This window comes from Lissotriton vulgaris, chromosome 3_1 (genome assembly GCF_964263255.1).
Source record: "Lissotriton vulgaris chromosome 3_1, aLisVul1.2, whole genome shotgun sequence".
Lineage (NCBI taxonomy): Eukaryota > Metazoa > Chordata > Amphibia > Caudata > Salamandridae > Lissotriton > Lissotriton vulgaris.
Window position 1 is genome coordinate 2,104,004,963 of NC_141689.1, and position 26,843 is coordinate 2,104,031,805.

The following is a 26,843-nucleotide window of genomic DNA, read 5'->3' on the forward strand; positions in this document are numbered from 1 at the left end:
ACTTTCTTAAATACAACCCTGTAGGAGTTTTCATATGTTGTGCAATACTCATACTTCAATCTATGGATGATTGATAGACATTTTTCACCCACTTTGGGTAAAATGATGAATCACAGTATAATGTATACATCTCAATTCTTTCCCTGACCAATGTGCAATACCAACGAAATAATGAATTCCATACTGGTTTTTAGACAACAAAATGTTATTGTTCTAAAATGAAATGGTTTTTATAATATTTTTCCTTTTTCTACTTTTTTAAGGAAATCAATAATATTTATGCTGTGTATATATATTAACTTCATATTTATGACGTGTATATGTATATATTTATGTTTTTTAAGAAAACGACTTTTTCTAAACATAGATTGTACTATATTTAACTGTTTGCGTATTTTGCACATTAATGTATTTTTCACACTGCAACTTAGTGTGGGAAGCAGGGATCCCTTTGAATTTAAAGTAGGGCACTATGCCCAGTATTACTTACTGTGACTTTAAAAATGTATGAATTTGCACTGGTCACATGACCACCCAAACTATATATGTCACCTCCTACTTTCCTTGCATGACATGTGATCAAGCCTCGGCTAAGGCGAAACGCGTCATGACGACTGGTGGGCTGCATACTCACAAATAAATGCACTGAGAACTGGAAAACACGCTTATTTGGTGGCTTTATTCTTCTTTCCGAGTTGCTTCACATGCGGTGTTTGAACTTCGGAAACTCGAAGAAATATATATATATATATATATATATATATATATATTTTTTTTTTTATATATATAAAATCACATGTTGTGTTTAAAAAACGATGATTGTATAGCATTTTCCTTATGTGAACAAGGTCACAGGGTGACTGAAACGTTATGGCATGAAGGAAGGATAAAATAAATATTTACACGCAAGAAAAGTGGAGTTTGTGCTCTGTTGGAACCGCCCTAACAGTGGGACGGCGTGAGAGATTTGGGAAAATATAGATAGATAGATAGATAGATAGATAGATAGATAGATAGATAGATAGATAGATAGATAGATAGATAGATATAAAACTGCTTTTCAAAAGAAATGCCGACGGCTTGTCTCCGTGCTCCAAAGTTACTTTAATTGTCAGCCACAATTGTTGAACGCGTTTCGCCGGTAACACCGGCTTGTTCACCAACAATTTTACATAAAGTTTATCCACCATTTTAACATGATTACAATACACCACGTGACACCTACATCAATAAAACTGGAAAAAAGACTGGTAGTTTTCCTCAGTTCACTTTGCGATTCTTCATTTCATTCCCTTGTCAGTGTGTCAGCCTTCTGTGCTACGGAGCAATACTAAAGTTCAAAATTCCTTTTAACTTTATAATTGCGAAAATGAAATTATTAATATATTTATCTGGCGTCAAAAGCAAAAGCTTTATATTTGTTTTATATTGTGAAGACACACACTGACAAGTGAAGGAAATGAAGAATCGCAAAGTGAACTGTGGAAAACTACCAGTCTTTTTTCCAGTTTTATTGATGTAGGTGCCAAGTGGTGTATTGTAATCATGTTAAAATGGTGGATAATGTTTATGTAAAATTGTTAGTGAACAAGGCAGTGTTACCGGCGAAACGCGTTCAACAATTCCGGTTGACAATTAAAGTAACTTTGGAGCACGGAGACACGGCGTCGGCATTTCTTTTGAAAAGCAGTTTTATGTTATCGGACTGTGTCTGTGAGTCCGTTCGTCGACGCGCCCTCTGCTTAGGAGGCGGGAGGAATAACCCAGTGTTATAGTTATATATATATATATATTTTTTTTCACTGAAAAAAACACTGGTTTTAGGGATGTTATAGTTAGTCGGACATTTTGCCCGTACAAAACCAGAGAAATCCGGCCGTTTTAGTTAGTGTAGCCAACTATAACTTGCGGACCTGCAACGCACTGCTGATGACGTCACATATTACATCATTCATGACATGGTCAGTGACATCAGTGAAGACATCTCAAATGACAGTGATGACGTCACTGATGACATCATCCAGTGACTGTGTTTCTATAAAGTTTAAATATGTTTTATATATATAAATTCCAAGGTGTATTGAAGATTGAGTGGGTGTATGAGTGTCTGAATGGATGATTTATTAGGTACGTGACTGACTGTATAAGTGAGTGGTTAAATGTGTCTTACTGAATGCATGGGCTAGTGACTAATCTGTATGAATGTCTGTATCAGTCTGTTAGTTGGTGTGTAAGCTGCTGCATGGGTCGGTGAGTAGCTAAAGGAGTGTGTATATGGGTTATTGATTGGTTATCTGTATGGGTGCCTGTCTGTGTGGGCGGGTAAGGGGTGTGACTTTGTGCATAGATGTGTGAGTGGGTGATTCACTGGGTGCATGGGTTCAAGAATGCAGGAGGTGAAGGGCTGTATGGGTGGGTGAGAATGGGTGAGTGAATGGATGACTCAGTGGTACATGTGTGAGTAACTACATATGTGAAAGGCAGTATATGTGGGTGTTGGAATATATAAATGGCTATATGTGAGAGTGAGTGATTGTGAGAGTGGCAGTATGGATGAGTGTGTGCTTGTAATTGTATAAGAGAGTATGTGTTAGTATCTGTATGAATAAGTGAGGTGGTGTGTGTATAACTGTAGAGGTGAGTAAATGGGAGTGTGATTGATTCTTTGCATGACTGACTAGATGTGTGAGTAACTCTATGGATGGGTGGCTGTGTGTGAGTGTCTGTGTAGGTGTATGAGTGCATACAATAGTGCTGTATTGATGTGTGACTGCATGTATGAGTGACTGTGTGAGTGGATGTGTATGTAGACCTAGGAATCAGTGAGTGTGTATGTAGTAACTGGTATTGGTGTGTCTATGGTTTTTAAAATGGTAGTATGTATTTTAGATTGGGTGTATCAAAGGGTATATTAGGGTATGAGGAGGTGCATCAGATTATCACATGGTTGATGTCATCAGTGATGTCATCAGTGATGAATTATGTAATATGACACGTCATCAGCAGTGCATTTCGGGGGCATGAGTTATAGTTAGCTCAACTAACTATAACGACCGAATTTCTCTGGTTTTGTACGAGTGAAATGTCCAACTAAGTAGAACGTCCCTGAAATCTCTGTTCTTTTCAGAGAATTTCTAAGGTTTTTTTGAAAGCGAATTTCTAACTATAACGTCCCTGAAACCAACACATACACTAGGGTACACTATTGGTTGAGTACCCCTGTGACTGGCAGGACCTCCTCTGTAAGGCCCTAGTACATAATAGGGCAGGGGATTAAATCTACCTCTAAGTCCCTAGCATATAATAAGGCATTGTAGTTTGGAGGCCAGCAGCCCTTTTTTGTACTTGCATGTGTGCACTGCTGAGCCTTAGGTCAGATTAAAAGTAGCCCTGTGTGTGCAGAAAGAGGCAAGAGTAGTGCAAAAAGAAGAAACAGAGGTGCTGAAAGAGGCAAGAGAGGTGCAGAAAGAAGCAAGTGACGTGTAGAAAGAGGCAGGAAAGGTGCAGAAAGAGGGAACAGGGGTGCAGAAAGAGGCAAGAGAGGTACATAAAGAGAAAAGAGGGGTGCAGAAAGAGGCCAGAGATCTGCAGAAAAAAAGCAACAGGTGCTGAAAGAGGCAAATGAGGTGCAGAAAGAGGCAAGAGATCGGCAGAAAAAAAGCAACAGAGGTGCTGAGAGTGGCAAGTGAGGGGCAGAGAGAAGCAAGAGAAGTGCAGAAAAAAGGAAGAGAAGTGCAGAAAGAAGTTACAGAGGTGCTGAAAGAGGCGCAAAGGGTACAGAAAGAGTAAGAAGTGCAGAAAGAAGCAACAGAGGTACAGAAAGAGGCAAGAGAGGTGCGGAAACAGGCAGGAAAGGTACAGAAAGAGGCAAGAGAGGTGCAGAAAGAGGCAAGAGAGGTGCAGGAAGAGAACAAAGGGTGCAGAAAGAAGCAAGAGAGCTGCAGAAAAAGCAACATAGATGCTGAAACATGCAAGTGAAGTGCAGAAAGAGGCAAGAGATCTGCAGAAAAAAGCAACAGAGGTGCTGAAGGAGGCAAGTGAGCGGCAGCGAGAAACAAGAGGTGCAGAAAGAGGCAATAGAAGTGCAGAAAGAGGCAACAGAGGTGCAGAAAGAGGCAACAGAAGTGCAGAAAGTGGCAAAAGGGGTGTAGAAAGAAGAGAGAAGTAAAGAAAGAAGCAAAAGAGGTGCTCAACGAAGCAAGAGGGATGCGGAATGAGGCAAGAGCAGTGCAGAAAAGAGGAGAAGTGCAGAAAGAAGCAACAGAAGTACAAAAAGAGGCAAGAGTGGTACAGAAAGATGGAAGAGAGGTGTGGAAAGAGGCAAGAGGGGTACAGAAACAGGCAAGAGAAGTGCAGAAACAGGCAAGAGAATTGCTGAAAGAGAGCAACAGAGTTGTAGAAAGCACGAAAAGTGCAGAAAGAGGCAAGTGAGATGCAGAAACAGGCAAGAAAGGTACAGAAAGAGGGAAGACGAGTGCAGAAAGAGACAACACAGGTGCAGAAAGAAACAAGACAGGTGCAGAATGAAGCAACAGAGGTGCAGAAAGAAACAACAGAGGTGCAGAAAGAGGCAAGAGAGTTGCAGAAAGAGGCAATAGCGGTACAGAAGGATGAACAGAGGTGTAGATAGAGTCAAGAGAGGTGCAGATACAGGTAAATGGGGTGCAGAAAGAGGCAGGATCGGTACAGAAATGTGAAAGAGAAGTGCAGAAAGAAGCAAGAGCAGTGTAAAAGAACCAACAGAGGTGCAAAAAGAGGCAAGTGAGGTACAGAAGGGGGCAAAAGGGGTGCAGAAAGAGGGAAGAGGTGGGCAGACTGAGGTAAGAGAGGTGCTGAAAGAGGGAAGAGGGGTGCAGAAAAAAGCAAGAGGGATGCAGAAATTTGGAACAGATGTGAAGAAAGAAGCCAGAACAGTGCAGGAAGAACCAACAGAGGTGCAGAAAGAGGCAAGAGGGGTACGTAAAGAGGCAAGTGAAGTACAGGACGAAGCAAAACAGGTGCAGAAAGAACCAACAGAGGTGGAAAAAGAGGCAAGGGTTTGCAGTAAGGGGTAAGGGAGGTGCACAAAGAGTCAAGAGGGATACAGAAAGAGTAAAGAGGGGTGCAGAAAGAGGAAGAGAACGGCAGAAAGAAGCAACAGAGGTGCTGAAAGAGGCACAAATGGTGCAGAAAGAGACAAGACAGGTGAAGAAAGAAGGAACAGAGGTACAGAAAGAGGCAAGAGTGGTGCAGAATGAGGGTACAGAGGTATACAAAGGGGCAAAATAAGTTGCAAAAAGAGGGGAGAGGGGTGCAGAAAAAGGCAAAAGGAGTACAGAAAGAAGCAAGTGAGGTACACAATGAGACGAGAGGTGCAGAAAGAGGCAAGAGAGGTGCAGAAAGAGGCAAGAGTTACAGAAAGAGGCAAGATTAGTGCAGAAAGAGGCAAGAGAACTGCAGAGAGGCAAGAGAACTGCAGAAAGAGGCAAGATGACTGCAGAAAGAGGCAAGATAACTGCAGAAAGAGGCAAGAGAGGTGCAGAAAGAAAAAATGATAAGTACAGAAAGAAGGAACAGAGGTGCAGAAAGAAGCAAAAAGGGTGCAGAAAGACATAAGATGTGTACAGAAGAAGGCAAGAGAGGTGCAGATAGAGGGAAGAAGGGTGCAAAAAGAGGTAAGAGGGGTACTGAAAGAAGCAAATGAGGTGCAGAAAGAGGCAACAGAGTTGCAGAAAGAGGTGCACAAAGTAGAAGAGATTTGCAGAAAGAGGCAAGAGAAGTGCAGGAAAAGAAAGAAATGTGCAGAAAGAAGCAACAGGAATGCAGAAAGAGGCAAGAGAGGCGCAGAAGGAAGCAAGAGTGGCTTGCACACCATTAGTACCAATTTAACACCCACATTTAGCAATAAGTAACAGTTGACCAATCTAGGTTTGCAAAGGGCCTTCAACCACGCTGTAACACTCGTCGCTGCATTTTTGGTAACATTTGAGCCATTCGAGCTAGAAACAAGGCTTTTTTTGTTCAAACCTGCAGATTAGGAAACGAGGAAGACTAAACCTGAGGTTACCACTCCACAACACAGACTACCATACCGCATAATTACTCTCCATACACATAATCCCACTCTACATAATTCCTATGAAATAAATACCACACTTTCTATCCACTTAATTTCACTGCACAACTTACCACATAATTCCACTACAAACAACGTATATCCACTCCCAAAAACATTAGCAAAAAACATTTACATTTACAACGTCAATAGCTCCAACTCTCTCAAATGCGAAACCTATTACATTGCAAACATTTCTTTAACGTTTGCAGAGTGGTGGGGAAAGGGTGCTGGGCCTCCAACCAGTGCTCTGGAATTCCGCTGCGTAGGACTTACAGGAGCTACCAGGAGGGCTACCAGGAGGGCTTCTTGGCCCCCAAAGTCCATCAGGAGTATATTGGACTTCATCCCCCATCCCGTAGTATGCAAAGAGGAACGTTTTAGCAATCACACTGTGTGCGACTTACAGGAGGTAACATCCTTGGGGCCAACTACCCCTCCTATTACCTCCAGTAAGTCCCACACAGCAGGATTGGTAAGATCTCATAGCAGGCCATGCCCCCTTTCTCCAACACTCTGCAAACGCGCTCCCTGGCGCACTCTTGGATGGGGATTGAAGTCCCCTACGCTGCTGGGGGTCCTTAGGGGAAAACTAGCCTACCTCTTACCTCCAGTAAGCCCTACACAGTGAGATTGCTGAGAAGTGGACACTTTTGTTCACTTAACATTTTTGGGCCCATGGGACCCTATCCCCAACGCATGAGTATTTTTTTTATTTAAAAAAAACAAAACGGGTATAGGGCTGCATGGCCCCCCCTTCCCTGGGCCACTATTGATCCCGGGGACCCCATACCCCGGCCTTGTTTTTTTAAATTTTGTTTTTTATTTGTTCCGGGAGGGGGGGACATGGACCCCCTCCCCTGTGCCACTACTGGCCCCGGGGATCCCATCCCCAGGGGCCTGCCCAGCCTGGATTTTTTTGGGGGGGAGGGGGTCGTGTGGACCCCCTCCTAAGTCAATTATGGCCCCCGGGACCCCATCCCCTGGGGCCGACCTTTTTTTTTTTTTTAAATAAAAAATATATATAAAGGGCAGGGGAGCCAAGTGCCCCCCCCCCCACTTCTGGCCCTGGGGATCCCATCCCCGGAGCCGGCCCTCAAGTTGGGGACCATGGGGTGAGCCCCAATGCCCCCACGGTCCCTGCCGGCTCCCCGCCTCCTGCTGGAGAAGGCATTGCTTTTGGACAAGGGGAGCTGCTGACATGCAGCTCTCCTTGCCCAAAAGCAATTCTACTTTGCTTCGTTGAAGTGAGAGCATCCAAGTTATGACCAAACGGTGCCTCAGTTCCCATACTTAGTATCATTCGTGATTCTAAGCGTCTCAACAGTTGTAGTTGATCTCCACCCCGTTCCGGGAGTTTACACAGTTTGATTCCAGAGTATTTCAAGAGGGAGGTGTCACTTTGGTGGTACTGAGTAAAGTGTGTGGCCATTGGGTAGCACGGGTCCTTGTTCTTTATCGCCCTTAAATGTTGTAATATCCTTAACTTAAGTTTGTTTATGGTGCTCCCAATGTAGTACTTGCCACATGGACATTTGAGTCGATAAACCACACATTTAGATTCGCATGTAATATGGTCATAGATGGTTTCTTTTCTGCCATTCTGAAGTACATAATGTTTGATATTTTCCCCATGCTCACGGGCTTTACATTTGTGCATTTCCAGAAGCCAGGTGTTGTCAGCCATTTCTGTTTTCTCTCCTTGCATGGTTCTAGATGACTTTGTGTCAACATGTCTCTTAAGGAGGAAGTCTTCCTGTATGTTATGCTCGGGTTGGCTGTCAGGCTTTCATTCAAGGTTTTATCCAAACGAAGGATTGGCCAATGCTTTTTGTAGGCTTTCTTCATTTGTGTGCTTTGATTGTCATACTCCACAATGATTCTAGTTGTTACACTGCTCAAATCTGTATCGTGTTCTTGATCTCTTCTAAGTTTCTTGTCCTTAGGGGTTAGCAATTCTTCTCTATTCCTAAGATGCATACGATTTTTGGCAGTGGTAATTACTTCAATTGGGTATCCTCTTTCGAGGAATCTGAGGCTCATAGTCTCTATTTCTTTATCCAGATCATCTCCTTCAGAGCAATTCCTTTTTGCCCTTAACATCTGTCCGTAAGGGATACTCCATTTCAATCTGGTCGGGTGTCCACTATTAGCATGTAGAATGCTATTGCATGCTGTTGGCTTCCTGTGGATTTTAGAACAAAGTTTATTGTTCATGATGAATATTTCCACGTCCAGAAATATCAAAGAGTGGGAGCTGGTTGTAGATGTAAATTTTAGAGTAAATCGGTTGTTATTCAGGGTTTCAGTGAATTTTTTCAACGATTCCTCATCCCCGTCCCAAATGACGAACAAGTCGTCAATGAAGCGACACCACAATTTGATTTTCGGCCCATCCGGATTTTCTTGATCTTTCTTGATCACCTCAGTTTCCCAGGCCCCCATCACGATATTTGCATATGTGGGCGCAAAAGATGTCCCCATTGCTGTACCCTGCTTCTGGAGATATGTGTCTCCCAGGAACAGGAACGCATTGTGTGTCAGACAATATTGGAGCATGTCCAATAGCATTATTGAATGTTCTAGATAGTTCACAGACCGTGTCTTGAGGATCTCTTTCACAGCCTCAATGCCATCCTCATGGCGTATTGAGGTATACAATGATGTGACATCGATTGTTGCCATTTGGTAGGTTGGTTTCCATTCACAGGTTGATATTCTCTGCAAAAAATCCATTGTGTCCCTTAGGAAAGATGGCAGGTTGGTCACATAGTGCATCAAAAAGATATCTATGAATCTCGACGTGGATTCTAGTAGAGACCCTATCGAGCTCACAATGGGTCTCCCTGGTGGCTTATCTAGTGACTTGTGGATTTTTGGTAGAAAATATACGGTGGCCATAATCGGGTTGTTCGTTTTCAAGTAGTTGTATTCATCGAAGTCAAGGAGACCCCTATCTTTCCAGGTTAGCAACTTTGAGTGATATTCATTTGTCCACGTTTCTAATGGATTCGTACTCAGTTTCTCATAGTGTTCCTGGATGAGGAGTTGCCGGTTTGCTTCTTCAACATAATCTGCAACATTTTGAATAACGAGGTTGCACCCTTTATCAGAGGATTTTATGATTATAGAAACATCGTTTCTTAGGTCCATCTTTGCTTTTTGCTCTTCCAAAGAAAGATTTTGTTTTCCACCTTGTCCGTATTTCATGGATTTATCCGAGATCTTCATTATTTCCTCCACCATGAGTTCATGGAATAAGTCAACCTTATTCCCAGGAGGGAGTTGTGGACAGAATTTGGAAGCTCTTTTTAATCCACTTTTTCCACCTATGTTGGTGGGCAGACCAATGCTTTCACAGAAATTCATTTCCATTTCAGGAGTGATTGTATTGTCCCTTTGGCTTTCAGAGGGGGTCTCTTTGATAGATGTTAAAGTTATCATGACAGTTAGGTCTTTTTGTGTAACTGCTGTTCTTATGTTGGTATCCAGGGCACATGTTCTTTTGTTTTTATTTGATTGAGTCTTCTCAGCAAAGTGTTTTTTAAGTTTCACCTTCCTGCAAAATTTGTAGAGGTCAATGCGAGCGTTTGGTACATTCATTGTCTTCGTTGGGCAGAAAGAAAGACCTTTATTTAAGAGTTTTAGGTGGCTGTCCGATAGTTGTTTGCTTGATAAATTTACCACTATATTCGGCACGGACAGTTGTTTCTTCGCCTTTATTTTGGCTTTCCTTTGCCTCGCTTTGGTTTTGCTTCTTTTTCCACCCCTTCTGGTTTTTGGTTTGTCGGGGGTTTCTTTGGAGGACGTTGTTCCCTTCCCCAGGTGTTGGCTCTGCCTCTTCCTCTTTGTCGCGTTATCATGTGCGCTAGTTTTATCTCCCCCTGAAAATCCAAAGGGGTTACATTCAGATCTCCTTCAACTGAGCTCACCTCCGAGCTGTCTACCTCTTCCGTAGGATCGATGGATTTGTCCATGTTTTTGTCCATGGTGACGTGACTCCTAAGTGTATCATATTTTCTGGCGAAGGTGTAAATTCGGCCATTCATATAATCTAATCTATCTCTCATAAATTTGTTAGCCTTCCTTTTTTCCACCTCCATCTCATGCTTCGCTATCTTCTTTTCCATAGCCTCCAATGCTTCTTTGCTCTCTTCTGATGTGGGGATATCTTCGAGTTCTGCTTCCAAGGCCACTATTGTGCTCAAAATCTTTTCAAGTTTCCTCTCTGCATGAATGATTAGGGTCCTCATCAGTTTGTAAGAACATTCATTTGTATCCGTTTGGCATAATTTTATTAGGTCAGCGTCCAAGTCATTTAAAGTTGGCATTATTAGGATCCTTAATCCTCGAGGTACTCTTTTATATTCAATATATTTCTCTAGTGATGTTTTCTCCCACCACTTATTTACTTCCTGGATACGCTGAAGCTGTAATTCCCGTATTATATTGGCAATTGTTCTCTCCTTAGTTTTGTCTCCCCCATCTTTCTTTGCATTAGAGGATGTTGTCGGTATTTTGTCATCGTTGAGAAGCTCACTCGCCCTCTGCTGGCGATTTTTTGTTTGGTCTGCCATGTATTCATTATAGCTGGGTTGGGTTATTAATTATTTTCTACTTGACACAGTGTTACACTTGTTTGGTGTGTTATTTGGTCGTATTTAGATTGGGGTACCCTGCTCTCCTGATCCCAGGGCTTAGCCGGACCCAATTCCACGCTTCTGTTACTTTCTTGTGAAACACCTTCGTGTTCACGCGTTTATCCAAAAATGCTGCGTTGTCCCTTTAAGGATAATCTGACTCGTCAATCTCACCGATGACGACGTGCTTTCAGTTTTCCTCGCCGGGCAGATTGTTGATACTTTTCCCAATTCCTCGGGAGTTTTGACCAGGCTGTACGTTGGTGAAACGGTGAGTAATGTTACGTGTATTTTCGGGCTCCGTTCCCCTTCTCACGCGCTAGTTCCTACACCACACCAAGGCTTCCCTCGCCGGGGTTTGCTAAGCTGAAGGGCGGTCGCCTCTCACCCCACCCGAACACAGCCTCCGCTGTGTCACAGAGTTAGGCGGTCTGACAACCACCACGACGCTCTACTCACCCCAGCTCCGGTCACCTCCGTACTGCTCCGCTAGCTTTCTCCGCCTCGAGTCTCCCCGCAGCAGTCCTTTCACGGGCCGCCTGGCCTTGCAGCAGAGGCGTCGGCCGTTTTTGCCAAGATTGCAGTCAGCTGGATTCTGATCTCCAGATCAGTCACGGCCGCTTCACCTCGTCTTGGAGTGCCTGTGTTGCGCGTCCCAGCTCACGCGCTCAATATTACCACAGCTTCTTTTCTCCACTTCTTGTAGATCAAAGGACACGGCACAGCAACAGATGGTTTTAGCGTTCTTTTTATTTACACACCAGTGCAAATGTAACGTGCATCAAAAAAGGACGGTCTACGCGTTTCGGCTCCTGCCTTCCACTGGACCATAGAGTCCCTAGGTCTAGACCTTGTTTAAATAGTGTGATTTAGTGTAAGTACCCTCTACCATTTTCATGGTCAACTTGACCAACCCACCCAGCAATGTATATACAAGGCTAGTACATGTTAAAGGTATATACACATTTTTGAGTCATTTTTGTCTTTTCAAAGTGCCAGTGCAAAAAACACATGTGATAAAGCATCATAGACATAGACGGTACATTTCACAGAATCATAGCGATCTAGTTACCATATTGCATTTGTGAAATTGATTCAGAAATTGAAATACAATAAATATGTGCAAAGAGAGCAAAATATAAATATTTATGATTGCATAAATATTTAAAAAGCACCCAAATTATATTGGGTACAATAAAAAAAAAGGTTAGCCCTTAAAATTGTGCTTTGCAGGCAGAGCTCAAATCAATGTAGGTGGAATAAAATGACATTAAAGAAATATATATATATATATATATATCCAACCAGAAAGCCGCTGTGGATCCCTGCCGCTTCCAGGGCAAGTCCCTGAATATCCAACACTTCACTTCACTTTCCAGGTTAAGAAAGGATTGTCCGGGCCACTTTAGAGTTGAGAGCGTCTTTATTTGGACAGCTTAGCTCGACGCGTTTCTCAGGACAAGCCTGTTTTTTCACGAGTACGAGACAAATGTTTACGTTACATTTAAGTACAAGTCACATGGTATTCACGTCATACCAGAAGAAATCAACAACAGACTCGCTGAAGTCATTACGGATCTCATACACATTCTGGCATTATTTTGAGCAGCATGAAGTTAATAATTGCAAATAAATCAGAAATACATCATTATCATACCGGGTGATTATCATGGCCACAACGCGGTGTAATGTAATTAAAACCACATACATTGTTGTGCTTTAATGTCAGTCCTCATTGTCAATAAAGCATCAAATACGGAAAAAAAAAAAATTAATTCCGAAAATGCCAAAATAATTATTTCTTTGTGGTCAAGCATGCTAACTGTATTTCTCATAAACACGCCCCAGTGGGCTACGTAACAAGTTACTCGCTGGATTAGCACACAGCTGTCAATCTAGAGAGCGCAACAGACACACATCGAGCTAAGCTGTCCAAATAAAGACGCTCTCAACTCTAGAGTGGCCCAGACAGTCCTTTCTTTACCTGGAAAGTTAAGGGTTGGATAGATATATATATATTAAGAAGCATAAATACCTCCGAAAATTATGTCAAAATCGAAAATTATTTTATTCACACAGTGTGGGAATGCAAGATTCTTGAGTGGAATGTGGGACTGCCTGGCGGAGGTGCTGGGGTGGGACCTCCCTCGTACACCATGGTTGGGACTCTTGCATGTTATGGAGGGGATTGGTGGAAACTTGTATAAGAGGCACCAGCTCTTGTTGGGCCTAACGCTGGCCAAGAGAGATGTTGCGAAAGCATGGAAGGACACGAGGGCTCCGGCGTTGGTGGCTTGCAAGAGGGGGCTTGATTTTTTGTATGGGTTTGGAAGAGCCGATATTTGTGGCCAGAGGCTGCCCACGGAAGCACTATAAAATTTGGAAGATCCGGGCGGAATATAGAGGCCTCTGGCTAGAGCCTCCAGTAGATCATGAGGAATTGGTGGAGATGTCCTAAGCGACCACCGACAGGTGCACCTATGGTTGTTAGAATTAGTGTCAGGGCCAGGGAAGCAGTTGAAGACCATGCGTGGGGGGGGGAATCGGGAAGGGGGACGGGGTGGCCGGGAGGGTCTGGAGGGGGGGGCCCGGGGCTGGGGTAGGCGTAGGGGTCCAAGGGGGTAAATGTTTATTTCTGCATCGTTTTGATTGAAAATTGCTTTCTTAAATAATGTGATTGTGCATTATCTGAAATGGTGCTAAGGTCCTGCGGTTCCCTCAGGTTTGCAGAGGCCTGCATATTGTGAACAATCATCAATAAAATCTGTTTTCAAAAAATAAATCGAAAATTATAATAGCTCCGCTGCACATGACCAGTGTCATGGTAAAGTACCAATTGCTCCAAATAGGGTCTTGACCTAAATTGCATATAAGTTCAGATGCTATAAAGACATAGATTCTTGTGTCCTGCCCAAGTGGGCCCACGACCATGAATGTCCTTCTGGTATAAAGGGCTACTGCTATAATATAAGAGTGCTAACACCCTGTTTAAATCACAGCCGTGATTTAAAGTGTAAAAGTGTGTAAAGCTAAAAAATAAATGAATTGAAAAAAAAACTACTAAGAGGCGGTACTGATATCAGCTATAAGAGACCCAATGTGTGAGCCAGAACTTTCATAGGCAGGTGAAGAAATCCTCACTGGCATTGAGACCCTGAGGTGTCTTACAGTCCAACATTTGTTTACAGCTTCCTTTGGAGGTATTCCCGATTATCACCCCTTCTAAGAGGCAAGACAGTATCAACGGCAAAGTATTTTAAATACTGTAGATCACTGCAGTGATGTTCTTTAAAATGCCTTGCCACTGGATAAGCGGCGTCATTGTTAGTAATGGCTCTCATGTGCTAGTGTATCAGTTTGTGTACCTGCAACTTAGTGCTACCCACATAGCGCAGGCCACATGGACACTCCAGCACATACACCGTGAATTCAGTTTTGCAATTGAGAGGTTTTGTAATGGCAACTGATTTTGGTTTGAATAGGGTGGTATATGAATTGGTATTACAGCCATATTAACAGGCTCTACAAGTAGCACACTTGAAAAAGCCTGTTCTGTTACGGAGCCAATTTTTGGTAAAAGAGATCTCAGGATTTCTCCTTACCAATGCGTTGCTCATGGAGCGAGCCTTCCCATAGGTCATTCTGAGCGTTGTTGTCAAACGACCACCTAATAATAGATCATTAAGTATCAAGGGCCAGTTTTTGTTCACGATTTTCCGTAGGGTTTTATGTTGGCGGTTAAAGGTTAGCACCAACCGAGTGGGCTGATCAATGGGTTTAGAGGTGCTATTGTCCTTAGTGACGTTTGGTGTTAACACTTCAGAACGTTGTAGCTTGTTGGCCTTTTTTATGGCAGTCATAACCACCTTCTCAGAATACCCTCTGGCTAGGAATCTCTCCTTACTCGCCCTCTGAGCCTGACTGCAATCATGATCTGTGCTTCATATCCTCCTGATCCGCAGCATTTCCCCGTAAGGAATGCTGTAGATCAGGTGGGAGGGATGATGACTGGAAGCATGCAGCACTGTGTTACCAGCAGATGGTTTTCTGTGAAGACGTGTTTCTAGCCTGTTTGCCACGTATATCTCCACATCTAGAAAAACTATGCTTTCTTTGCTCATCTGGGTTGTATTATTGAGTTCTGATACAAAGTTGTGTGCGTCAATTTCTCTGCCTTTCCAAACGAACAATAAACTATCAATATATCTATACCAGCAAAGTACATTTCTAGAAAGGGTCTCACTAGGTGTTGCCATGAGGACCCATTCCTCCCACATGCCCATATACATATGTCCATAACTGGGAGAAAAACAGGCCCCAATGGCAACCCCCCTGACTTGCTGGAAAATTTGATTGAGAAAAGGGAAACAAATATTTTCTAAGCATGTGGAAATCATAGCTAATAACATTTTGTTATGTGCATAAAACTGCATAGGTCTGGTGTTCAAATAGAATTCAATTGCCTTCAAGCCATCGCTGTTATGTATACTTGTGTACAATGATGTAACATCTAATGAGATTAGTACACAGTCATCTTCCCATTTTACATTTTGTGTTTTGCGAAGGAAGACCCCAGTGTCCTGAATATACGATGGGAGCTTCCTCGCGTGTTCTTGAAGGAACAAGTCTACATATTTTCCATTTGACTCCCCTGGGCTGATATAAATGGCCTCCCTGGGGGTTTGTGCACATCTTTATAAATTTTGGGGATAAAGTAGATGGCTGGTATAATGAGATGGTCTACTTATAAAAATTTGAACTCTTCCGTACTTAACAGACCCGCAGATTTCCACGCCAGCAATTTGCTATTGAAATCACTCCATGCACATTTTACTGCTAGCATGGTACTTCTTTTATAGCAGTTCCTCTAATTCAAATGTATTAATGCCTCCTTCATATACAAGTCTTGTGGCCTCATGACCATCCTTGTCCGACTGTCGGATGATAATGTTGTTGTCACCCTGTAATTTCTTGCTCAGTTGGGAATAGATGTGGTCTTGCTTAGTGTGTTTCTTTAGGGATCTCATAGTGGAACAATAACGTTTTTTCAGTTCGTAAGTGACTTTTTCCGGACCGCCTGCACCTGCCTTGTGTAGTCAGGATACACAGATACTTTATTATTCTCATACGGAAGATTCTGGTGTTCGCTCGTTGCTCGCAGTCTCTGGCTGGTAGTTGGGCACTTTTGCTATTAGTGCATGGGGCTGTGCGCCCGGGGGTGGAGGTGGCACCAGGGCCCTGTGAGCCCCCTGTATTGAAAATACAGCAGACAAGCCCTTAGGATGGAGTTGCGTTCGGATTCTGTGTTCTAAAAATTGCTCAGCCAACCCTTGTTCAGCTTTTTCGGGGATTCCCAGAACACAAATGTTACTGCGCCAGGCTCTTCCCTCTGCATCCTCTGCACACCGCTCCAGCACTTTTGTGGCCATTGTCATCGGTGCAACTTGCTGTTTGAGCATCACAAAGTCCCTTCGTAGTTCCACTATATTTGCCTCGGCTGTCGTGACCTTATCAGCCACTTTCTGCAAGTCTGCCCGTAACAAGTTGACATCTACAGAGACAGTCTCTATGATGTCCTCTAGTGCATTCCTGGACCACTGTATGGCAGCCATGAGGTCCGCTCTGGAGGGCTCAGGAGTCTCTTCCGCCGGTTCCGGCCCCCGTCTGCCCGGTTTTACGCTGCGGGGATGCTTCGGGGTTGTGTATTGGGTGACTGTGTTGGCACCTGCTGCCTTCATTGGCTTGTCTTTGACCATTTTTTGTTCGTTGTTCAGGTGACCCAGTTCGCAGGAATTACTTGTGAGCAGGTGGTTCCAGCTATTACCCCCTCAGTGTCCGTTCAATAAATGTATTGCACCTCAAGGCCCAGGTTGAGCTCCACCTGTAGTGCTTCCTCCTTTGGCAGTGCCTGCCAGTAAACAGAGGAGGCAACATCCTGTCTGCAATGCAGGCTCTCGTCCCGTTAGACTCTCTGCCTCGGAAAAAAACAGCCTGGTCACAAGCCGGATTACCCTCTAATGGCTGGAGTCCCTGCCGGCTCACCTGTTCACTCCACCCCGGTTAGGTCAGAGTGAGAGGCAGTTCTTGCTCCGGTTGCACCACACTGCCCCATTCGTGCCTCAATCTCCGTGTAACACTGCTCGCAGTATGCTGCCCAGAGGTTCCAGTCGCGTTCCCCACAAAGGCAACTGTTTGGCCCCTGCCGCTGTGACGCCCGGCGAGCCCAGCTTCCAAGTCCCAGTTGCAGCGCCTCAACGACCCAAACAAAGGTGGTCCTCCAGGACCCGGAGTGGGCCCGGAGCAACTCTGCGCTGCCCGCTTCGGACAGTAGATCCGGCATGGGAAGGCCTCCCTGTTGCTCTCCGGGCTCTCTGCGGAGGAGGCTGCGTTGTCTGCCCCGGATAAGCGGCCCGGCGTCCAAGGCACGTCAGCAGCGACGGCAACAGATGAAGTTAAGGAGGCAGTGGGGGAGAACGAGATGTCTCAACCACTCTGCGCGGCCCGGACCCCCGTACCTTCCTCGTTGGGAGAGTCCACAATCGGCGATCGCACCAGGCCTGAGCCGTCGCTACGTGATGCAGCCTAGTTTGCCTTGGCGGTCATTGCTTTCCTAGAGCAGCCTGTGTCCCACGGACAGCACTACGCCTGCAGGAGGTGAGCGGGCTTCAGCAACACACATCTATTTCCAGTGCGAGCAGGATCTTGCAGAATTTCGCGAACTCGAGGGGCTCACGTCCTGTCGGCCATGTTGTTTGGCCACACCCCCCCATCCTACAGGCATTTTTATTAATGAAGTATTTGTGAGTGATATATTTTTTTTTAACACAAATCTTTTAATAATGATCTTTTTCAAGTATTTAATGGGTACCATGATTTTAAGTAATTGTGCAACATATAAATTAATCTATAATCCATGTAAAAAGGCATGCAAGAGTACGTAAATGAGTATTGAAGTAGTACTACTTTCCGTACTCCTAAATGCCTTTGTAAATTGGCCCTAAAGTGTTTTCATATTCATTGGATAAACATCACCTCTCTTACACTGATAACAAATGGCAATCTTGTTTGGGTAGTTTGGATTCTCAAGTGCCTGAAGAGACTTTCCTGGGAATACAGATCTGCTTCGGGAAGGTGTTTTAAGATTTTTTCAAAGCTCCTTCGGCACAGGGATTTTCAACCACCATTTTAATGGTTTATCCATTTTCATCTCTCTCAGCATTTGTATAAATTATGTATTTTTGATAATGATCACCTAAGGCGGTGACAAAACATTAAAACGTGAGTAAAACAATACACTATGGTGCAAAAACAAGGAAGATCGTAAATTAAAAAATAATTCTTCAAGATGACCTAAATCTCAACCGTTGTTGATGCCATTCATTTAAAACCAACTCAAAAAATTGGCTGAACGACTTAACCACTCTTTAACAATCAGTTATAGCGGGAGTGGTCCAGTCGCGGCTGCTCCCGGGAATCAGTAGTGGGGCGGGATGGGGGAGAGGAGAAAATGAAAATAAATAAAAAATCACTTACCTGCCGGCCGGCGACCACCTCACGTCTTCTTTCTGACTTCATTTGGAACCGAAAGCAGGATAGGCTCACCTGAGCCAATCACAACGCTTCAATGTAGCTTTGTGATTGGTCTGAGCGCCGTGGTTGGGCACTCAGATGGGGAATGGAAGCCTGGGCATGTGCTCCACCCAGGCTGTAATGCAGCCTGGGTGGAGAACATGCAAAGTGTGCATGAATGTTTGGCTGGCCCCAGAGGGACCATGCGCACTTAGGAGGGTGACTAGCCCCGCACCACAAAACCACCCCAGCACAGAAAAATAAAATGATAATAACATCTCAGTATTATCATTTTATTTTTTTAATATTTGCAGTGCTTAAAGGCAGTGGGGTGACGCTCCTCCGCCTTACCGGAAGAGCTGCCCCTGGAGGAGTCGATGTAAATTGAAGTGCCTGTTGTGCATTTGTTATTTACATTGGGGTCAGCTGCCATGTAGTGTTTTGCAGAGCCCTCTCCTGGTAGGCAAGTGTCTCCGTTTCGGATCATATGCACATCTAAATGTTCTGTACCATCTGCAACAGTGTCTCAGTCTCTGAGACAGAGCTCATCTGCATTTCCAGTACCATTTTAACAACCACTTTCTCTGTCTCTAAGAATGATGATCAAATGGCAAAATTCTTTCTTGTCAGAAAAGGACGTTTCAGGACTACAACGGGCTAGAAGGTCCCTGGCAATGCTTACAACTTTGGTTTAATAAATCTTGATGTCTTGCCTGTCCATATGATACATGCAATCTTCAACAGTAGCCTTTAAGATGTTTTGCCGTATAATGCACTATAGAAGTATATTCACCCTTCAACTCAATGACTGAATGTTACTTTGACAACAGAAGAATATTTTCCTTTAAAATGTCCAACAATCACAAACATATTTCACAGTGCCAGGGATTTATGGGCAAACCTAATATGCAGTTTCAACACGATAAGTGGCAACAGCATGCATTTACAACAAATACTAAATAAAGTACTCACATCTGTACCAGAAGCTCTCGTCATTACATTCTTTGAAGACTCGCCTTTCCTCTTCTGTAGGAACGTAACCCACTTTTACTGGATGCTTATGTAACAAAAACACATTTGGACAATAGTAAGGGAAAGATCTATTAAAACGAATATTCAAAATATTCTGTAAAAATTAAATGTGACAATACGAATCATAACTTCTAACAGAAATATTAACTTCCAGGCAGGCAATTAAATAAAACTGATTTAATCGCTGTATTCTTGCGCCTTAAAACTCTTGATAATAAACAACTACAAATGCCAATACTGCCATTCATTGAACACCTTGAGACGCAAAGTGACTGAATAAAACTAGCCCTTCCAAACCGCTTTTAAGTTAGAATAAATAAATTTATTTTTGCGCAAAATTGGGTCAATTCATCGCTATAATTTTTAAGACAACAAGTAAGAAACATTCTAAAAAAAATCTATTTTAACAAGCTCTCAACATTCAAAATTGTGATTTAGTTGATTCAAAATATTCATATCTTTCCCTGACATTCAAATACCACTGAAAACATACTCAGGTGACAGCTCATTCATACATACATACATACATATCTCCTATATACATTTACTTTCAATGCCCCTTTGGGGTGTCAGATAAGAGTACACACTGAAAACTGTACATTAATTTTCAAAAAACCAAAAATGCATGAGTCAAATCTGCTTGTTTGAACAATAGGCCATCAAACAATCTAACAATAAATCTGTAAATGTGTCACTTTCTCACAGGTGATAATTAGGTTAGATTGGCCTAACATCCTTCTGTTAGGCCAATCTAACCTAATTAATTGGCATTTGTAGTTGTTTATTGTTTTGTTGTCACGGCCTTGCTGCCTATTAGCCAAACCCTCTCATTGGTAAATCCTAAAACTCTTGATGGCATGTTACAGAGGCAAAGTAAAGAACTGCAGTAAAAATAACTAATGTGTTCATTTTAAATTATATATATCAAAGCACAACTATTTTTTGCTTTCCGGCAAATATACCTCCATTGTCAAGTGTAAACATCATAACAGGGGAAATATATGTTTTCTGAAAAAAAAATCTAATCTTTTGTAGTCTTCTAAACCATCTAATCTTTTATACGCCCTACCAGCCTAGGCCATGCACCTTTGACTAACTTTCCTTTAGAAGCAATTTATTAAATTTCTTTGCACACAAGGAGTGGGACAGTGTAAACTACATGGTTTCATGTTTTACAGAAAGTTTGGAAATAAGCAAACAAAATAATGCACACCCCAAATACAACTTGATGCATCAATGACAGAGTAAAAATAATCGGTTTCTGTGGATTTGGATAAACATGTGATGAAAATGTTTAAATAAGAAGCTGAAAATATGGAATAGTACTGATAAATGGTTAAAGAACCTTTGAATACACATGTACGCCAAGGGCGGCATGATGCTGTGCGATTGGTTTCATGGGGCTAGACGCAGCCCCATCTCTAAATAGTTCATTCTAACAGATGGCAGTGGTGTAGGCCTAATATAACCGTTCTGCACGCAAACTGAACAAAGGCAAAAGGAACAGGAAGAACGAAAGAAATAGGATAAACAAGGTGTGCATCCCTTCACTCATCGAACAGAGTAAAAATGATGACATCTATCACATGCAATTTGTATTTTTGGCAATATTTGGATAAAGTGGGAAGAAGGCGCTCAGGCAGCCCTTTAAATATTAAGCAACCTTTTTGAGCTTTTTCTAAAAAAACAAAAATCATCACGTCTTCACGAAAGAACCTTGAAGCTCTTGGACTCAACTGGTAAGTCACTTTGAATGTTATGTGTATTTGTATGGCACACAACTCAAGCAAGAGGGTATCGTGGCGCTGAAGCAGGAGCTGTATGGGACAAGCCAGTGTCTGGGCTAGGTGAAGAGATAAGTGTTGTAATTAGGACACAACACTTAAGGTTCTTCTTTAATGTAATGAGAGACAGGAGAATAACATGTGCCTGCAACACCAGACACCTTTACAATGCTTCTTTCAACCTCCACATAAACCTGTGACCTCATCGCCCAGAACTCCTGTACATCACCCATTACATCTACAACATTCCACTCTAGATGAAACCCCTCGCTGTAACACATCCGCTTCCTTCCAAAACAACAATGAAGTGCAAGACAAAACACCCCAAACAAAATTACAAGAAAACACAGAAAAAGTAAACAGGAAACCCCTATCCCACACAAAGCCACCCAAAAATACAAGGGACCTGCTCACCCGAGCTGCACACACAAGTGCCCCCCTCTGTTCCCAACCAAACCACCTGTAACCCCTCTGTCACACACTGGAGATGTTCAAAAGTAATTATCATCCATCAGCAACCAACATCAACAGCTCCCTACATTTTCTGCAGATTTGACCACATCTTTCCCACCCTTCAGAAACAGCACAACTCTCCTTAGAGTCCACGTCTGTACATTCTCCCATCTTACCCAATTTCCACCCTATCTTTTTACTTCATAGTGGCACCGAAATTTTGACAGACCACCTCACACCCCACCTTGTTTCACCTTCAGCCAATAACCAACTTCAATCAAATGCTGCCTCTCCAATGTTACAGTCATACTCTTAAACACTTGCTTGTCATTTTTTCGCAACCATGAAGGAATCAACTTGGTTCCTGGTTGCCTGTCTCACATCAATTCGAATTGTGTCTTACCGAGTAGCAGAGTTTACAGTAATTCCGTGTGCCCACAACATATCTTGGATGGTGCCTTTCACCAAACGGTTCACCCTCTCAATGTGGCCACATCCTCATCCATGGCAATCATCCATTCATTCATTCATGGGCACACATCCTTGCAATCCCTCCGTTGCATCTTTTATGTCAGCCACCACTTCCTCAGAATCAAAACCGCATTCATCAGCAGTCTTGTCCGGTAACCTTGACAAGCAGTCCGCTACCTGCTTCCTCTACCCCAGTAGATACTCCAGATCATAATCCTAGTCCTATAACTTCACAGCCAACCTCGCTGAATGTCAAGAACAATTGTTTGTGACATTTGGACCCAGCACTTTTAATAGTGGCTTGTAATCCTTCCTGAGAGTACAACTGCCACCTCAAATAAAAACACGGAAATAATTTGTAGCACAGGCCGCAGCTAACGCTTCTCGCTCAATGACTGAATTCTTTTTTTCAGTCTTTTCATTAATTTGTGCAAGCACAGCTCCAACTCCAACTGCACTCTAACCTACTTTGAGAATTGTTCTCAAGCCAAATTGGAATCAAACTAAAATTCCAGCATGCAAAATGTAAAACTTGTGTTGATTGAAAGCCGCTTGTTGGGCCTTTCCACACTCAAACATCTTTCCTTTCTTAAATAGCTTCCTCTGCAGATTCAACTTGTATGCAAAGTCGTTCACAAAATGTGCACAGTACTCCATAAGCCCCATGAATGATCTCAGCTAGTCTTTGTCATTGGGAACTTGTGCGTTCACTTTTGCACTGACTAAATTCATCTTAGGCCTTACTCCTTCACCTGTAATGAGGTACCCAAGATTCTCAACCTCCTTCACCAGGAATTTGCATTTCTCTTTACGGAAAGTCATCCCCGCTTCGGCAACTAGAGTCAAGAATTCGTGCAGTGCTGTGTTGTGGTTGGCAAAAGACACACAATTGATGGACGGAGCGCAAAACAAATCAAAACATTCACCCCCAGTCAAGAGATCTGGGTTAAATCCATTATTCTTTTGCTCATCATGCCACTCCAGTTTAGACCTGGCCATATGCAAATCAGTCTTGACCTTGTGCCTCATGGGAACAGTCCAGACCGAACTGCCAAGCCAGGTCCTCCCTGGACCGGAAACAAGCCTCCTAGGACTGGATTCGGGGTTTCACCCCTCTTCAACCAGGATAGTTTGATTCCAGTTGCACAGTGAGCCCAGGACCCACATCTGGGCATACCTGGCGCACTTAGTGCGAGAAAGCAAAAAACACACAATTGATGGACGAAATGCAGAACAAATCAAAACATTCACCCCCAGTCAAGAGATCTGGCAAAAACAAACTAATAGTGTGGGTGGTCCATTTTCGATGATTATGTCGCGAAACACATCATGTGACCAATTGTTTTTAAATATTGCACCGTTTTTGGTGCGCCATCCAAACATTAGAGTAAGGCGGATGCCGAACCGCGTCATGTTTGCTCCCAAATAAAACATTGACGGATATTGAGAAGAAACTACTGTGACTGCTTCTTTCTTGTACACGAACTTCAGGAAAAACTGAGCAGTCATAGAAAAACTAAAAGCTGAAGTTACAGATTTAACAATGACAGTTAAAACCCTGCTGGTGGCTGAACATAGGATCCTTTGAACATAGGATTGAGGATGGCGAAGGAAGATAGAGATGGAATAACTTAAGCTTTGTGGGGTTCCCACAACGAATCAAAGGATAATCAGCCACATTAATTTTGGATAAATAGATTTCAAGAGTCCGAAACACAAAAGGGTTGTCTGCCTACTTTACAGAGTCTTGTCATCATCACCACCACCACCACAAGCACTGCACAAGACAGTTCCACTATTTGGACCGTGACACCATCTCAAAACATATTAGCAACCTAGGAGTTCTAGTCCACGAAGGGTTCACAATCAGGGTGTTCCTTGGCTCGACACAATAAGAACAGAGACACAGAGAGTCCCGGGAGCCAGGGAAACACAAGCTGAGAGCCATGACACTGAAATATAAGCTAATGTTCCCAGCAAAGCTGTGTATCATTCCCAAGTGTTCACTTTTTCCACTACTCCAGAGGAGATGTGGAAGTGGCTGGCGTAAGAAGACAGAACAGAGCCCCTGCTTGTGGGAGTACTTGGAGATCCCAGAGGATCCCAATAGGGATCTGAAGAGCACAAACGGAGCAAAGGCACAAATTCTGCCTAGAGTGTGTAGTAAAAGAGGCTGGCACGCTGGGGATGGAGGAGGTGGCGGTGCAGAATGACCCAACAACAATGGGAGCTGTATGAGAAGAAGATTCAGAAGATGACACGGATGCCACCATTCGGAGAACAAGTGGGTCATAGTGACTACTTATGTAGATTTATTAGTCTCATGTGATGTAATGGTTGGATCAGGAAAATGCTAGGGATGGGTGAATGTAGAAGTGCAGTTTGGAGAGAGTGGTTTAGCACCACAGTAGAGGCAAAGTGGTGTAGTCCAGATCTAGGAAGGGAAGGTAAGTATCTGAACACATGCACAAAGAATGGATGGGGTAGAGGGAGTATATTCATACATATTGCTGGGAATAATGTAGCTGTGGTCCATGTATGGCCATGTACCTGACAATGCGGACAGCTAGTGAGAGTCTCCTTTGCATATTGGCAAAGACTGATTAAAGTTCTTACATGTGAGGCTGTTCCATTAGGCAACCTGGTCATATATTCAGCTTTCAACGTTTGCTAGAGAACCCTTTCCGTTTTACTTGTGTTATCAGATTCGGCATTTTATTCACTTACTACGCAACTTTATTATTCTATATTGCCTGTTTTCACAACTATGTAATGCATACATCTGTAACCATGTGCAACTGCATTCATAAAACATAATATCTGCATACGATGGCTCGCTAATCTCTGTATTTCATACTTGTCCTTATCCACAATTTGTACATAGTCATATTTAAGGTTTTTTATGTCATTTGAGTCGTCTTGCTTTGTGTTTCCATATTTTGACCCGTGTTTCAATCAGATTAAGCGCTTTTTCAAAGAGCTTGGTTAGATTCATGCACACAGTTAGGATAACTTAAAGCACACATCATAACGGAGTGTACAAATGTCCATTATGGTTAAACAAGCGCATAGTACTGGCTAATAAGCTAAGCTATCAGGAGAGAGAACCATTGATTGACTTAAAATACTCAGAAGGCATGTGTGGTGGTATCCTAGGTTATGTAACCTAGGATACCACAACAGGTCTTATGGAGCCATTTGACTATCTTGCTAACAAGGCACGCCAACTCTTCAATGCGTTGTTGTACGCCGATTGTGATGAAGTGAACGAAATAACGAATCTGATCACAAAATAGGGTACTCCTGGAGTATCTTCAAATCTCTGAAATATATACAAACTCTAATGGAAAAATTTAATTCTGGGGCCATATGACCAACTGTTACGTATGTTGCCTTCATTCGGGCTTCGTTTTTGAGCCAACAATTGTCATGCTTTACTTTCTAGGCACATGCAGCTGTCTTTATAAAGAAACTACAAGTCCCAGATTGCATGATGCGGATGTCTAAAACGCTAAAAATGTTAAAAGGTGTCATACACGACGGCCTGGAGGAGGCAGCTATATAGCAAGTGGGCACTGAGCTTTAGGCTGCTGTTTGTGGTCACAACCATGCACTCTCTTATTCCATAGTTAGGAGAGTCGCTCCTGCCTGTGACTACTTTCAGTTCCGCCATCCCTTCCTCCTTTATCGTACCTGCTGAGTACCTTCGGGCGAAGCCATATCCCGGCGCATGGCTGCCTGTCCCAGCAGCAGCCTCAGGCATGCAGCTCAGGTGACCTCTCCCGTTCTGATCGTTCTGCACCTCCTACAGCAACCCGGAAACGGCACGGTGACCCGGAAGAGCTGAGAAACGACTCCTTCGACACATTGAATGAAGGCTTGGAGCCTGGAGGAGGCAGTCGCAGCGCAGAAGTTAGTGATTGAATCGTGGTTGTCCTGTGCGCGCTGCTTCCCCAGTATCTCTACGTCTGTAGTTTCATAATCACGAACTTTTATTTACATTTTAAACTCTCAGCAAATTGTATTCCTTCACATTGTTTACGCCACAAATTCTCCCAAATGTGCATTTCATTATCGCTAACTTTTGTTTATTTCCCTTTTATCCACATATTTAGGGCTCCTGTCACAGTCAAAATGCAAATTTTGCTTCCTCCCACGGCAGTCGCAACCTTTGGCAGGGACAATACAATTCAAACTCTTGTAGGTGTGTCATGTAGACAAATTCTGAGCAGTGACTGACAAAAATGGGACACCTAGGCAAAAATTCAGGACAAACTGTCAATGTTAAGGACACATCAGAGCAGGTAAAACAAGATTTTAAAAGCAAACAGCTGACACTAGTGCAAGTCAATTTTGTTTATGTTCTTTTGTTTATATAACACATAGCAGTATTGAGCGAACATTCAGAAGTAACTGGACTTTATTTAAAGATTTAAAATTAGCAAACGTATGCACGTTAGGCAAAGTTTGAAAGCCGACTTACGGAATGGAACGTTTAAATGTTGACATTCGACATAAGGAACGGCTGTTAAACAATTGTGCCCCCTTAACGCGAATGATAGTATCTGAACTAGTGCTATGTTGATGAATATGGACTTCCATCCTTTAGGCAGTAGTACTACTACTACAGACAGAGGGAATGTTGACTAAGTGTGAATTTCAAATTTGAAGGAAATATTGCGTGATGGTTTCTGACAAAGCTAACCTTGGGTTTCAGACAACCTCCTGTCCGTGCTGTTTGCATTACTTCTACTTAAACCAGCATAGACTCAGTCTCGGGTGGTAACGTCAAGGTCATGT

General features: G+C 43.1%; 1 protein-coding gene across 1 annotated transcript in view; it reads right to left on the bottom strand.

Annotated features, from left to right (window-relative positions):
- The window catches only part of OCIAD1 (OCIA domain containing 1), a 231,046-nt gene extending 205,039 nt beyond the window's left edge, over positions 1-26,007 (bottom strand). The window contains exons 1-2 of the mRNA XM_086962661.1: positions 25,737-26,007; positions 19,276-19,360 (exon numbers count right to left, since the gene is read on the bottom strand). Of these exons, the coding sequence (XP_086818787.1) occupies positions 19,276-19,360; positions 25,737-25,775 (124 nt within the window). The 5' untranslated portion in view covers positions 25,776-26,007. The remainder of the gene's footprint in view (positions 1-19,275; positions 19,361-25,736) is intronic.
- Positions 26,008-26,843: the final 836 nt, after the last annotated feature.